Source organism: Pagrus major, chromosome 16 (assembly GCF_040436345.1).
Source record: "Pagrus major chromosome 16, Pma_NU_1.0".
In the NCBI taxonomy this organism is placed as follows: domain Eukaryota; kingdom Metazoa; phylum Chordata; class Actinopteri; order Spariformes; family Sparidae; genus Pagrus; species Pagrus major.
Window position 1 is genome coordinate 7,959,648 of NC_133230.1, and position 15,573 is coordinate 7,975,220.

At 41.4% G+C, this 15,573-nt stretch overlaps 1 protein-coding gene across 2 annotated transcripts; it reads right to left on the minus strand.

The window, feature by feature from the left end:
• Window positions 1-888: 888 nt before the first annotated feature.
• Window positions 889-15,276, minus strand: LOC141010199 (serine/threonine-protein kinase PAK 2-like). Of its 2 annotated transcripts, none has more exons than XM_073483074.1 (15): window positions 15,001-15,276; window positions 9,531-9,724; window positions 9,343-9,449; window positions 7,862-8,009; window positions 7,753-7,769; window positions 7,535-7,648; window positions 7,137-7,260; window positions 6,975-7,038; window positions 6,798-6,846; window positions 5,837-5,949; window positions 5,633-5,750; window positions 4,564-4,663; window positions 4,281-4,477; window positions 4,012-4,149; window positions 889-3,665 (listed from the first exon to the last, which is right to left on the minus strand). In XM_073483074.1, the coding sequence occupies exons 2-15, from the start codon at window positions 9,706-9,708 to the stop codon at window positions 3,579-3,581; spliced, it is 1,554 nt and encodes a 517-aa protein (XP_073339175.1). In that variant the 5' UTR covers window positions 9,709-9,724; window positions 15,001-15,276; the 3' UTR covers window positions 889-3,578. The 2 variants fall into 2 exon arrangements, with proteins under 2 accessions (XP_073339175.1, XP_073339176.1); XM_073483075.1 differs by lacking the exon at window positions 15,001-15,276 and adding an exon at window positions 9,940-10,084.
• Between the last annotated feature and the right edge of the window lie 297 nt (window positions 15,277-15,573).

Sequence of the window (15,573 nt, forward strand, 5' to 3'; positions counted from 1 at the left end):
GTAGTTGAATTTCTTTGCAATGATTTTGTATCTTTATGGTTGATTCGCATCTCTTTGTGGCCGATACGCTTCAGTTTGTTGTGTTTTTGCATCTCCCTGTTATTGTTTTGTCTCTCTTTGAAGTCACCTTGAGATTGTATTGGATCTCTTTGAGGTCGTTTTATGTCTTTTCTGTGTTTTGTTTGGATCTTTGAAGTCTTTTGCATCTCCCTTGTTTTGCATCGCTTTTTAATTGTTTTGAGCTTCTTTGAAGTTGTCTGCATCTCTTGGTGGTTATTTTGTCTAATTGTGGTCTGTTTTTGCTTGTTTTTCATCTCTTTGTGGTCATTTTGAATCTCATTTTGTCTAATTGAAGTTGTTTGACATCACTTTGGCGCCATTTTGCATAATTTTGTAGCCATTTTGCATCTGTGTCATTGTTTTTGTGTCTCTGAAGTCACTTTGAAATTGTTTTACATCGCTTTGAAATTGTTTTATATCTCTTTGAAGTTGTTTTTATATCTCTTTGGAGTCATTTTGAGTCTCTTTGAAGTCATGTTTTGTGTCTCAGTTGTCGTTTTGCATCTCTTTGAAGTTGTTTTCTGTCTCTTTATGGTCATTCTGTATTGTCAGATTCATTTTGCCTCTAAGTTGTCTTGCGTCTCTATTAGTCATTTTGTTTGTGTGCTAATTTTGTGTCTTGAAGGTCATTTTGTCTGGGTGTGTAATCATTTTCTTGGAAATGGTCTTGCATCTCTTAGGTTATTTTGTTTCTTTGTCTTCTGCTTGTGGTTATTTTTCCAACTCTTGTAGTCATTTAGAAGTTTTTTTCATTTTTTTTAATTTTATTTTTAATCTCTTTGTAGCTGGCTTTCACCCCTCATGCCCTTTTAATAAACCAGACACAAGCCTATTTAGGTCCACCTTTAATAATAATTTACATACTGTATGGATTGTATTCAACACCAGAAGTTGTAGGTTTCATGATGAACATAACACATTCATTTTAAAGTCTGCAATAACTCATATTACATGTAAAACTGGAATGTGTGTTCTGGTCAAAAGCCACACAACTGTGTCTTCCAGCCTGTTAATATTATATGCAGTGTTTGTGTCAACCTGTTGAGTACCATACGTTTTAAAAAGGCACATTTAATAAGCATTTAAATTAAATTAAATGCTTTCCAGTGATTGTCTAAACTTACAGAAAAAATAGGTGTAAACCAATCACATGTGGTACTCCGAGCAGGTTAAAACAAACAATCATTCCCAAATACTGCTTGACTCAGGTCTGGCTCGAGTGTCTCAGGCTTATCGATACATTTTATGGTTTGAGTCCATAAATGCAAAGTTCAGGGAACTGAGGATGAATTGGTTCACAATAACAAGTTGAAAACACATATTTGTCTTCTGTTGTGTTAGTTACAAATATAAAACAATGATATACATACTTTTTCAAAGCCGTTAAAAAATACAGGACATCACCAATACATAATATACAAAACAAAATGCAAAGTCTTCCTCCAACACAGACAGACAGACAATTTCAAACAGTATTTGTGCTGCACTCGCACCAACACACTGACAGTAAGGCAAAAGGCACAGCTAAAGACAAACAGAAGAAGAAACATCATAGTAATAGAAATGTGACTTTTAGGGGACAGTAAGCTTGAGAATTCAAGGCATTTCTTTTCCGATCAGTGTTCAGATGGGTTTGCATAGTTTGCATAGAAGAGAGTTTGATAGCAGAAGTCTGACTCATTTTAAAGGTGCAATTTGTAAGATTTTTTGTCTATAACTTTCAAAAATTAAATTTATCAACACAACACGAAAAAAATAAGAGTTTTGATGTTATTTATTGTGTTTCAGACATATCTACTGAAGTTAGCGTGCTCACCAGCTTGACGCAGGCCTGAAAAACCTATTTCCTCACTCCTGTGTTGGTGGTGTTAACACCAGCATGGCAGCTGCATGGCTAACTGAGCTAACAAGCTAACAGTAACTACAGTTATGGATGTATGAACGAAATGTAGTTAGCAGCATGAGGGAGCTACTCTTATTATAGGCTGCCCTAGTATGAATTTAACAGGAGGCCAAATTTTTACATATTGCACCTTTAATGATAGTGTGTTTTGGTGCCTGGTAATACCCCAAACTGCCAGCAGGGGCTGAAACTCTCAACTTACAAAACCTTGACACTCTACTATTATTTAAAAAAAAAAGTTTCATGGACAAAAACAAACTCGAATCCCATTCCTTTTACTGGAATGGTTTTAATTTTCAGTGAGATACAGGGTCAAACAAGGACACTTGTATGGCTTTTTCCCCTGAACAGAGATCATACTGTCCAATGCTGGGCCACAGTACAGCACAGTATTGGCACATTTTAGTTTTCCATGCCAGTTTCACAACTTTTTGGACCCTGACACATGTGTAACCATCGCAACAACGACCAGTAAACAGTTGCAAAGGTCACAGTCTCTCCACACACCAAAGCTATAGAATCCTCTCGATAGTCATCTCTCACGATGAACAAGGTTCCCTTATTTCTAATTACCCATATTCCTTATTCACAATACATCTTAAAGCTGAAAGCACCTCGTAACTGGACAAGTTAAAAGAAGAAACTGAACATTGAGCTGTGTCTGTCCACGCTTTAAGACTTGATGTTTTTGTCCAACAGCAATTCGCAGAGCAATTCAGCGCTAAAACTAGCTCCTTAGTCCATGAGAGATTAAGAGAAGGAGGTTCCCAACCTCTGGCCGATGGACCGGTACTGGGTCTTGGGTCGTTCAGTACAGGGGCCGCGAAAACCCAGTAGGAACTAAGAGATGTGATGTAATTGCCATTTATGTACTGCATTGTGTTTTGTTACGCATTTTCCTGGAAATGGTGACCTACATACATATCACGAGGCAGATAACTTTCCTTTAACATCAAATGTTTCAAAACTGATTTTATTTACGTAACAGTGTAAGTATGACAATGAAAACATTTTGCTGTTCATGTCACGTATGGGTCACACACGGCCACCTCCTGGGCCGCCAGAAAAATTATAGCTCATGTCTGGTCCATGTTTTCAAAAAGGTTGGGAACCCCTGGTCTAGAGCAATAAACCAATCACTGCAGAGATATAAATTCAATTAATTTATTAAATATGATGTCATCAATGGCAAAATTAGGAGTCCCCTTTTATTCTGTGAAAGCTGCATTCAGCAGCTTTGTGAACAGGTAACTCCTACAGGTGAGATGAGATCATTTGTTTTTTATGGCTTTTGGTGTGTGAAGAGTCTTGAACCTTTGCAACAGTGATCACACATTCCTGATAATGCATACTGTAGCAACCAGTGTCAACATCAACAACACACACGTGCTCTGGCTGCAAGAAATAGAAAAACACATCATGGCTGTGTGCAGCTTTAGAACAAGGCACAAAGGAGATACATCTGGCATCAGTACAGAAACACTGGAAAGAGTGGAGAGGCATTTTGTGAATCTTTGAGAAGGTCGCTGATGGTCGTCATACGTAGACCAGTAGATGATAATGGCTGGTCTGGCTGTCAATGGCATTAGCACTTATAGTCTTTAGAGACTGGGATTTAGCGGTTGCTCCTCATGGCGTCCTTGGCTGCCAGGATGAGCGGGGTGAGGCTGGACAGAGGCTTGGCCACCTTCAAGAATGGATGCTACGGACAGACAGAGTGAAAGAGGAGTGAAGACATGAAATATAATACGTTGAGGAGTGAACTCCATTTTCAGGATTAACTCGTCGACCTTGTGCATATCAGTTCTCAACATACAGTGCAAGAAAAATAAAAACTAACTTGAAACGTGTCATTTTACAAGCAAAATACCAACGTTTTTCCCAGCTTTTTAGTAGTGAAAGTCTGCTGCCTCTTCGTCTTATCTGATCCTAAACTTAATATGTTTATGTGTTGGACTGTTGGTCACACACAACAAACAATTTAACTGAGTATTGAAAGCAGCCCCAATGTTCGATGAATGAATGTATGAGTGTGTAGCCTCTTCTACCTGCAGCAGTTCTCTGCCTGATCCTCGTTTCTCCACGTCCATCTCCAGACAGCGGGACAGGAAGGATCTGAAGACAGGGGACAGCTTCTCTGGACTCTGCAGCTCAGGAGTCCCATTGGTGGCGATTAAATACAATGCCTACGACGAGCACAATAGCATGGTGAGAAAAGCAGTATAAAATTATCCTGAAGCATTTTAATTTCATTCTGTTTTCTTTCCGTATCACCACGCAGAAGAATTATTACAGACATCAAAATCCACACACTCACCCTGAGAGGGTTCTCATTGAGATATGGAGGCTCTCCCTCCACCATCTCTATCGCCATGATCCCCAGAGACCAAATGTCCACTTTGGGTCCGTAGGCTTTCCTGGTCACCACCTCTGGAGCCATCCAGTACGGGGTCCCCACCATGGTGCTGCGTTTGCTCTGCTCTGGAGTGATCTGGGCGCAGAAGCCGAAGTCAGCTGCAGAGAGAAAAAGAAATGTCTGTTAAGATCAATTTATTCAGGGCCACGTTCATGCGTTCATCTTCGCCTGTGCTTTCTCTTACTAAGTTTGACAGATCCGTCCATCCCCAGCAATACGTTGTCACTCTTGATGTCTCTGTGGATGACCTGGTTGGCATGAAGAAACTCAAGAGCCTGGAGGACCTGGACGCAGAGAGGGAGGAAGGTGAGGATCCACAAAAGTTAAAGCACTGTACAAACAAGAATTACTAATGATACGTTCTGTTAAATACAAAAAATGAAAGGTACTCTGTGAGGTAGTATTTGACCTCTAGTAGCACTCTGGAACAATCCAGACTTCAGTCTAGCAAATTGGAGACCCGCTCACATTATATGAAACACATTCCTGACAATCGTTTCACACTACTCTAATGACCTACAGATGGCAGTAAAGCACAAATAAACAAATCAACTTTGCATCATAGGCAGGGAGGACAAAGAAGAATGCAAACTAATAAATGAATGTAAACAACGCAGGCTTCAAAACGTAATAAAGTTGATGCATTCAACATGTTTGTTAGATCTCAAGGACAAACACAATATGTTTTTTGGTAAGTAACTCAGAATGAACGTGACGTGCTGTAACAGCTATCAAGGTTTGGTTTCTAACTGCAGAAATTGTAAATGTTTATAGCCACAAAACTTTTGCAAAGCTGCCTTCTTCCTGTTGACACGACAAAACTGTATCTTTCAACAACATTTCATAAATGAACATCTCTCCTCCCATGGTATGTGTGCACATGTCTCTGCTGTGTCCTGACAAATCCTAGCAGGGTAGGGCACCTCTGGAGCTCTCCTAAGCATTGAAAAGACTAATTTCCTAACCAAGTTCAGAAAGTTTAGAAATGGATTTCACTTCTATAACTCGAAGTAGGAGAAAAAATGATGTCCCTGAGAGTGTTTGGCCTGTAAAGCTTGATTTTTTACTCTGACACTCTTGATAAAATGATAGGTAAGTAGTTTATGTGTCATATTGCAGTACAAATAGGTTTCATTGTTCTATAAAATCACAAAGGAAGTTTTGAGCCATTCATTTGATACGTGTGACCTGGATTGTGTGACACAGGTGCTTTGACAGGTTTTGTAAGCTCGGCTGCCTGAAAAGAATCCTACCTCCCTGCAGACAGCGGCGATCTGAGCCTCGTCCATGCACGTCTCCGTCACGACATCGGTTAGGGAGCCACCAGCCAGGTACTCCATCACCACGAAAAGCTCGTCTCCTACGAGGAAACTGAAAATACACATACACACAGTCAAATCACAGTTGGTGCTATGCGTGTTTACTGTGCGTGTTTGTCAGGACAGTGACGGCGTTACCTATCTACGAAGTTGACAATGTTGGGGTTCTTCAGCTCCTTCATGACCAGGATCTCGTTGATGATCAGCTCTTTCTTTGGCTGCTTCTGCAAGTTGATCTGTTTGATGGCCACCTGCAGAAAACAACATCCTGTAAATGAAGTACCACCAATACATGCAATCTACAGAAACTAACTAACCTTCAGTGCTACTTGTCGATACTGTAAGCATACTTTGAACTTGTTTTTTCCGAAGATTTAAGTTGCCAAGAGAAATCACAGATAAATCAGGTTATTTTAAATATAACTCTCTCTTTGATAAGTTCCCTTGGAAAAATACCGGTATTGAAACAAAGACTTCTTCTCCAAAACTGTAGTTATTCTTCTATGCAACTATCGTGCTCACCTTAAAATGTTGTAATTACAGTAATATAAAACGATCACCACTTCAACCTACCAACCCACTTCTTCCAGTTACTTTTATAGCAAAAAATGGAAACTTACAGTCCAGCTGTGGGTTCAAATATTGTTTATAATATGTTTGAACAAAACAGATTGCAAAAGTAAATTGTTCCATTACTCAAAGTAGGGAAGCAACACACCCGCATGACTGCATGCGACAGGATATCCTTCTCTGCAGCACCACACTTTACTGTAATTTCAATGTATTAAAACTAAGAATGTTAAGAAGTTTTTCTCATCTCAAAAAAAATCTAGTTCTAAGAAGAATTGTTGATCTATTACAACATGAACAAAATAATCAAGAATAAACAGAACTTTATAGTTAGTTATCTGTTGTTTTTAGCTGAAAAGAAATCAATTATGCCAAAAACAAAGAATGGTACATTCACAGGAGGTAAAAATGTTTAAATCACAGGTACTCCTTCAGCCCTTCTACTGATATTTGGGCTTTCCTTTTAAGCTCAGTCCAACCTTCACATCACATTGAGGGGAAACCAGGATGACTGTTGAAGCAACCTTACCTCTTGACCCGTGGAAACATCTATGGCTGTGTAAACTGTGCCTGAGGCCCTGAAAGTTAGAGACAAAAATGGTGGAGGTGAAATAAATTGATTTTCCATGTTTGTTTTTCCGACTATTAAAACCATTGGCACAGCAACCAGCTAAACAGACTCCTGTTGCCCTGAATTCTGACTCACCCCTGGCCGATCTTTTCATAGCGAGTGTATTTCTTCTTAGGATCTCCAATACTGACAATAGTTCCTAGGAGACATAGAAAAAAATTGTTAAGTCAGCTCAACTGGAGCCTAAAATAGCTGTGGTTCTGCCTGCGATGTGTAATTTCCGATGTTTAGACATACTGAGTTTGTCCATGATCTCCTCATCGGTCATCTTGCCTCCCTTCTTCTTCTGTCTGTCGGCTGCCTTAGAGGCAGCGTCTCCATCTGGAGCTGGGATTGGGTCTATCACCGACCTCGTGTACACCTGACACAGAACGGAAAAAGAAAAATTTAGCAATACTGGTTTTGGGTGATCTTGCCCTTATTGCTTTTGTGATTTTTGGCAATTTATTCTCTTACTTTGCTGTAAAAAAAGACTAAAATTAATGAATGAATGACTAATACATTCAATCAAATGGTAAACTAGCTGTCAGCAGGTACAACTGATTCTATGTTCTTAATTTTGTGATTATTGATCAATATATATAAATCCTGCATTTTCAAGTATTCAAAAACACAACCGTGTTACGTTGACTCACTGATTTTGTGTGTTCTGGCCGCGGTGCCACGATTGGAGGTGGTGTATCGTCATCATCATCGTCGTCTCCACCCTTGCCACCTGTTGTCGAGGTTGCTGTACCCTGCTTGCCTGACTGCAACAGCAAACACACACAGATTAACCAGAATCTAGGTCAGAAATCGACAATGTGTTCAATGTAATGCTATTAAAGCAGAAGTGATGAATGGAAGTACTCACCGACTGTGAGTCTTTATCTGTAAGAGATAAAGTATAAGGACAGAGGAGTGAGTGTGTGCAGTTGCAACATCATATTTTTCTTTATCTGTTGAGCAAAAGAAAAACTGACCTGACGCGGAAAGACTGAGGTATTTCTGTTTTCCACTGGTGGAGTCGTAGAACTTGAGGATGTCGAGGACGGCCTGAGGATTCTGTTTCTGTTCTGATTTGCTGATGTTGGAGGTTTGAAGGAGACGGGCCCACTGCTCCGGCATGCCCTGGAACAAACAAACACACACACACATACACAGTGAAAAACATACACAAAACTCTACCTAAAAATGGCACCAGTGGAGCTCCTCTAGCCAAGTCTTAAGTGTTAGCTGCAGTGGTTGGGTTTATTTTCTTTTTCAGAGATCCTTTATTGATGTGTTTGGGGCTAGAGGGTTTACTCTGGAGAGATTTGAGGAACCAGACTTTGTAACAATCTAAAATTTCTATCTTATCTCTCCTATCTTTTTTTTGTTGTTGTTGTTGTAAATGACAGTAGTGAGGGCACAAAACCAATCACTTGTTGATCTGATACAAATCCAGATCCAATCCAAAAATCAAAATCAAAAAACTAATCGTATCAGGGATTTAGATATAAGTGACACCCCTTTTAAAATACCTATGCCTACTGGACATAAAAAATGAAATGATAAAGTAAAGCTGCATGTGTGAATGTCTTCTGAATCACTTGCATAAGCTCATGTTGCCCTCATTGGATTCACTAATACAACTGTAATAATCTCTTGGCACAACTAGAGCTGCAAATATATTGGTTGTCAGTTACTCAAAAGTAATCTGAAGTCTGTTGCAACAGCTTTGCCTACGTTCAAACTTAGCTAAGTTAAAGCACAAGTGCTTATTTAGTTGAGATTTACACGTCACTAAATCAAAACAAGTTGCTGGACACAAAGTAGTTCTCTGTTAAGAGTGAAGAACGAGGAATGTTTCAGGCCAAACACGTTAGACTTGATGATCAAATAGCTATTGATCATCAAGCACAAACTGATGTCATGCCAAACTGTATTATTAGTACTTACTCTCGAACACATGTTTTTCCTATTTAGTTTAACACTTTAGTTTCCTGTTATACCGGTTCTTTCTTGGATCTATGTCGCAGCTTGTGATGCTACACTGACTTTCTGTTTACACAGGTCATTCTTTTGATTAGACCGAGCACTAGATGTTTCCTAGCAGCATTTTACACGTTATATAAGGTGCAAAACTATAAGAATATTTTGGAGGCCCTTTTGGAAATACACTTTGCTTGCTTGCTGTAGTTAGATGAGTATTCTGATATGATTTTTATTTCTGTACGGTAAATGAGTGAAACTTTGGAAAGAGCCAGGCTAGCCGTTTCCCTGTTTCTAGTCTCTATGCTAAGCTAAATGAATGGTGGCTTGTACATTTATGGCCGTCCAAGCATATTTGGCGACCCATTTTAGCATTTTATACGACGACATCCACAAGTTTTGTTTGAAATTATTCTTTATCTGTCTGTAGTCTGTAAAATTTCCCATATCTGAACGAGCACACTGCACAGCTTTAAGGTCAGATACTCACAGTGAACTCTCCAGTGACAGCATCAAAGCCCACATGGATGGTGTGTTCGAAGTCAGACGGGGAGGAGATCTCAGGCCTGTCCTTGTCCCGGTCCTTCTTCCTGCCTCCTGCAGGTAAAGGTCAAGGGGTCAGTGTGCTGATCAACCACTGCAATGTATGTCTTTTGTGTCAAACGTGATACCTCTCACCTTTCTCTGAGGCAAACATTGAGATGATCTTGTTTCTGGACTTCCTCTCCTCCGGTACAGACGGCAGTGGCCGAGAGCTGTGATTGGCTGACTGTGAGTCCTTTGGTCCTCCTCCTTGGCTGCTCATCCTGACAGGGGGGGCGGGGGGCTTGTCCTCACACACTCCGCTGTCACACATCTACACACACGTACACCTGCACAGACGAGAAGAGGTGACAATGGCGCACAAGAAACACAGTAAGTCCGTTGCATGCTCAATCACTCGTTCCCTTCTTCCTGTTTTTTTTTTTTAGATCTCACAATGCTAGCAAAAGCTTTGAGCTAAAAATGCTCCTGAGAAAAGAGTTCAAATCAAGCCTGCCTTATGAACACATAGAAACAACTCAACAACAAACCAAGAAAAACTCACGCAGAATTAACTAGTCCATCCATGCCACAATCTGTGGATCGGCACGGAGTTGTGGAGCGAAGGGAACAGAGAGTGTGAACAGGAAGCAGCGCTGAACAGGCAAAGTGACGTGTTGAGTCTCGTTCAGTGTTACAAATTAATGAGGAAGGAAAGGAGGCAGAGAGACACAGAGAGAGAGAGCGAGAGAGACACATACACACAGAAAGACAGAGAGAGAGAGAGAGAGAATGGTATTGTGACAATGACAGTGTTCAGTTAAAGGGAGAGGAGTGAAGAAGTCTGGGTAAAAGAAGCTGAAACCTCAGAATCATGATGGAGACAACAGTCAAGTACTGTACTCAGTAAGCGCAGGAGAAGCTTATAAAACACAATGATTGTTTCACATTAAACAATGGTTTCTTTACTATCTTCTAAGCTTCTGCCCAGCAGCAGCTACTGTCCCCTCATTGTTCAGATGTCTTTGGGGTTGTTAGCCAAGGGGACACTTTAACCCTCTAGACTCTGGGGGAGTCTGGGGATATTGCAGTTATCAGTTCAATGGTGTTCGCAAACGACATTGCTGACATTGGCAGGTTAAGCGAGCCCAAACATTTACATTACACTGAGCCACATGTAAAGACAGTGTGAAATCCATTGTGCCTGTTATTGTGGCTTCTTCTTCTTGTTGTTTTGGCAGAACATCAGTTGAGCAGGAGGTCCTCCAATGTGATCGGATCGCTAAGGACGATGTTGATACCAGGTCTGAACAGGGCCTTAGTTATTGATGAATCAGTATGAATAACCTAATAATGTCACACAACATATCAATCATAGGATAGTACTTGTGTGCTTTCACTTAACTTGGATTTTAAATGTAGCATTTTCACATGTATGTATTGGTTCTTGATTTGACTACTTCTTCCTCACTCTGTGTTATCCATTACCCTAATATGGTGAAAACTGCCATTGTAGACACACGCACGCACACACAGACACACACAAATGCACACTCAACCACAAACGCACCTCTTTCAGTCTTGCAGAGCAAGCAGTTCGATCCACTCTTGAGCTGCAGCCTGCTTTTTTTGATGACATCACAGACAGGAAACAGGAAGCAAACAAAGGTTTCCTCACTTCCTGTGTCTGACCGCTGATGACACAGCTCGTATTAAACCGGGATAACAGACGTGGCTCGGGTTGGTATGTCTGTGTGACCTCCTTTTCACACATAAAGCTTGCATCTGCAAGAGCTCAGCTGGTCTGACTCAGCCGTGACACAAAACACCACAAAATCAATGAAATTAGGCTCCACATGGGAAGATATCTTGCTACACACACTTTCCTTAATGCTTCAAACAACACACACAACACTGGGCCTTTGGGGTTATCGAAAAAAGCCATTTCACACAAGCTGATGTGACCCATGTTATAACCAAGACTCCAGGCTACAAGTTAAAGACACATCAGCACTAACTCGACTCAAGGCTATATTTTCATCTCCCTGCATATTTTCCGAAGCGATCCCAGCAATCACTGCTACTGACAAGTACTTAAACACCATTATAAAAATACAACCACACAAGCCAGTCCACCTACATTGAATGAGACACTCCTCTAACTCTCTTTACGCCCCCAAACGTCTTTTCAATCCCCTCGCCTCCTTCACAGAAGCTGCTAAGTACTCACCTGTTTGTGCCTCTTCTGCGTCTTACAGAAGATCAGGTAAACAATGAAAAACTGTTGTATTCCCAAGTGTATGCAGCTCTTTCTCTGGCGCTCATCTGCCGACTTAGCTCTCACTGTTTCCTTACTCTTCTTTCCCTCTTTTCAGGCTTCTCTGGGCAGGTCTTAGCAGGCTGCCTCATTCCTCAGCAATCTGGGATGGGACAAGTGTATTCTTGCCCCGACAGGATAAAATTAGCCCCAGTGGTCCAGCCTTAATGTGCATTTTCAAAGTCAATGTGTGTGTGTGTGTGTGTGTGTGTGTGTGTGTGTGTGTTGTTGGACTGAATGTTGGGTGCTGGCTGGCCAGGCAGAGACAAGTTGTCTCTCAGTAGGAATTCCATAGCTGCAGGGCTGCAGGGGTTGGGCGTGTTCTCCTGTTCATCCCTGTCTCTCTCTCTCTCTCTCTCTCTCTCACACACACACACACACACACACACACACACACACACAAGGCTCCTCCTCCTCTTGCACGCCCCATCTCACACACACATTCCCTGCCCTAAAACACACACTCCCCTTGCCAACAGGGGCTCCATTGTGAGCTCTTGAACATCTTTTATGTAGCTCCGAGCCAAGCTTGCTGAGCGCAGCAGAGAAAACTTTTGAGGGGAGCAGGCAGGTGCACATCAGCCCTGGAGGCTACACTCTTCAGTGTTTTGTATAAATGAACACTAACTATTACTGCTGCAATGGTTTTATTAAATCAACACACACTGCCAACCCTGACCCAGTCATTCAGCAAGAAGGAACCTCAATGATTTGCTAGTTACAGAAAGAGGTCACTAGATATATCTGAGAGGTCACAAGAGTAATAGAGAGTCAGATATATATTCATTTTACATAGTCTTGCGTTCATTTTTTCACTTTTTTGGATAGTTTTACCCTTTTAAGCCAAACCCAAAGAGTACACACTGGCCCAAACACACTTTTCCCATAGACTTATACCATTTTTACAGCCTAATTAGTGTGTAAATGTTTTTTTTAAACATTTATACCCACTAAAAAGTAGTTGATTGTCTCCTTTCACGTTGCCAGTAGACAAGTTTGCCTATCTGTTGTATTTTTTTTCCTGTGTGTGACATTTGTCGTCACAAAAACGGCAGAAAACGAGACCGTAGAACGCAGCAGATCAGACTCCATCCAGAAGATGTTAAAACTTGTTTTAAAAACTCTTAATTGACAGCCTTCTGAATTAAGACACATTGGTTTTACCGGAGCTGATGATGGAGTGAGACATCTTCTTCTTTCTCATCTCTGTTGAGAGCTGCACATGCACATGATACTAACAAGGCTAGTGTGGCGACAAGGAGGCCGTAAACAACGTTTAACTTTTTAATATCTTGTCCTCTAGTCTGTCTTTCAAACTCAGTGCTGATGGAAGGATGTCCGAGCGCTGCTTGAACAGAGACGGATGAAAAAGTGTGAACAAGCCAGCGGCCTTAACTTAATTGAAACAATAAACACACTAGTACGCATGTTTATGAAAGTGAAACCACAACATGTTTTGCTTAAAAAGTCACTCAAACAATTCTCAATTCTCAAAATTATTGTCATTTATTTTAATGTTACTCCACATATCAATGTATTGAGTAATCAGCTGTATTAATGTGGATATGTTCCCTTTGCAACTACAGGCTGTGCTTTCCCTTCAACTCCTTGTCTCCACGCTTAATTTATCCCCTCCAACCCTGCGTGCTTGCTCACCACACACACTATTTTACATCCAGACGGCGTCCACATAGATCTCCCATCTGTTCTCAATCCACAGACCTCTCTTTTCTCACCATCGCTGTGCCTCAGAGCCTGTCACATCCCTCTGCCCTTTATATTCTCTATTCCTCATTCTCCTCTCTCTCGCTGGATCTGAACACTTTCTATTCCCTGTGGCTGGCCGCCATCAGGGGAAGCCCACTTCCTCATCCTGGAACTCCCCGAGCACCAGAGGGTCAGAGGACCGAACCGGCCAACCAGAGCGCAGCAAACACAGCCGCCGAGCTGTTTACAGGAAGTGGACAGCAAGCCTTTTGTACTCGGCTTCTATAAAAGGAAATTCTGCGGAGGACTTCCTGGAAGGAGTGATGAAGCTGACACACACATTCACACACACTCTACCCCCTTTCATTCACTTCCACATAAACATACAGGTATAAAAGCACACACATATGTACTATAAGTGCACACACACACACGCACACAGTCACTACCTTCTACAGTCACTGATTATAGGTCTGCTAGTGAGTGAGGCGTAAACACACTGCCCAGCTGCACACCCACACTGAACACCTTATCCTGTTATTCAAACAGCTGCCTCACCCCTGTGTCAACATTTGGACAAATCAAATCACCAACCTGGCAACCTGAAGGCCCAGGCTGCTGTCAAAACTTGACTCTACAGCTTGGACCAGGTACAAAACTAGCCTCAGCTCTCACAGTTGAAGTCTGTTAGCTTCAGGGTCTAGCAGTGTGTGAATGACTGGTTCAGTGTACCTGCAGGATTATAGGCTGGACTGTCACAGCCTATAATGATGCATTTGCATGCATGCTGATAGTCGAGATTTTAGAAATCAGGAGGCCATAACTCCAAACTCCCCCTGAAAAAACTCAAGTTATTAAGAAGTTGTACATGTTTAGACTCGGGCCTTTTAGGCTATATGGCGATAGATAGGGACAGGGATACCAAATACCTCCATATCAATATCGCGACGATATTATAGGGAAGATTATTGGTACTTTACAACATATAAACACTGATATTTCTGATAAATACTCATCAGTCGTGTGTGTATAATGATGTGTGAAGGATCACTTTACTGTATTGCAGCCTTTAAAACACAAAATCTCATATGATATATAGTCTCGCATCACGATAACGATATAATATCGACATATTACCCACCAGTAGCTCATAAACAGGTGTGTACTGTAGCTACACACACAATACACTGTATCTATGTCGTACATTGCTGCACAGAAAACACTGTGACTTTAAAATGACATTTTATTATGAAAGTGCTCCTCTGATATTTATAGGCCTCTCCACTGGCTGTTGTTGCAGATGTTTTGTATTAACATCACATGTTATTACAATACTGTAGTGTCCCTGTAGGCTGTCATTACTTTGGGTTGAATTAAAAAGAAGGGCAAACCATAAATCCCACTAACACTAGGATGTGGATCTCTGGCCTGGTGTGCTTTTATTTTTATCCCCTCAGGAGACCAGAAGAAGAGTCTCCACAACAATTACGCAGGGAGATGTCGCTCAGTCTGAGGGCCAAAGCAACTCTAGTCAACTATTATCAAATAAGCAACTTTTATGTTAAGACCGGCTGTGTTGAGTGAGTAAATCTTAAAACTCACCGGTTGCTGTCAACCGCAAAAGTATCAAGCTCACTCCGGGCAAACTCCCGAAACTCCGCCCCGTCTCGGCTGGTGTCCTCTCCGTTTTACAGCCCAGATTCAGCGCCGAGATTTCTCACACTTCCCCGGGGAGATGGAAACAAAAAGATATCTGTCTTTTATCGTACACTCTTCATTCCTCTTCACTTTCCTCCCCAATGTACTCTCAGCCTGGCTCTCCTTGCTCGGCCCGGGGAGGAGCTGGCGGAGAGGAAGCGGAACGTCGTAGTCGAATCGGAACCTCGCGGCTTCCGTAGCGCTCATTGGGCGAAACGCACAGCGCGCACAATGCAAGTGGCGAAAAAAAAGGCTGAAGCAGCCTGCGTGAGCTGCGTTGAACTGTGAAGTTCACACGCACACAAAACAGGAAGCAAGGGAGCTTTGATTTCAGATTTAAATACATTCTTATAATATTATTTCTTATAAAGTCAGTAATAGAGGCTTCAACAAATTATTATTTATTATGATTTTGTTTCGATGGCTTATTATTCAAAATCCACAGATATTCATCAGCTGCATATTTTATTTATATAA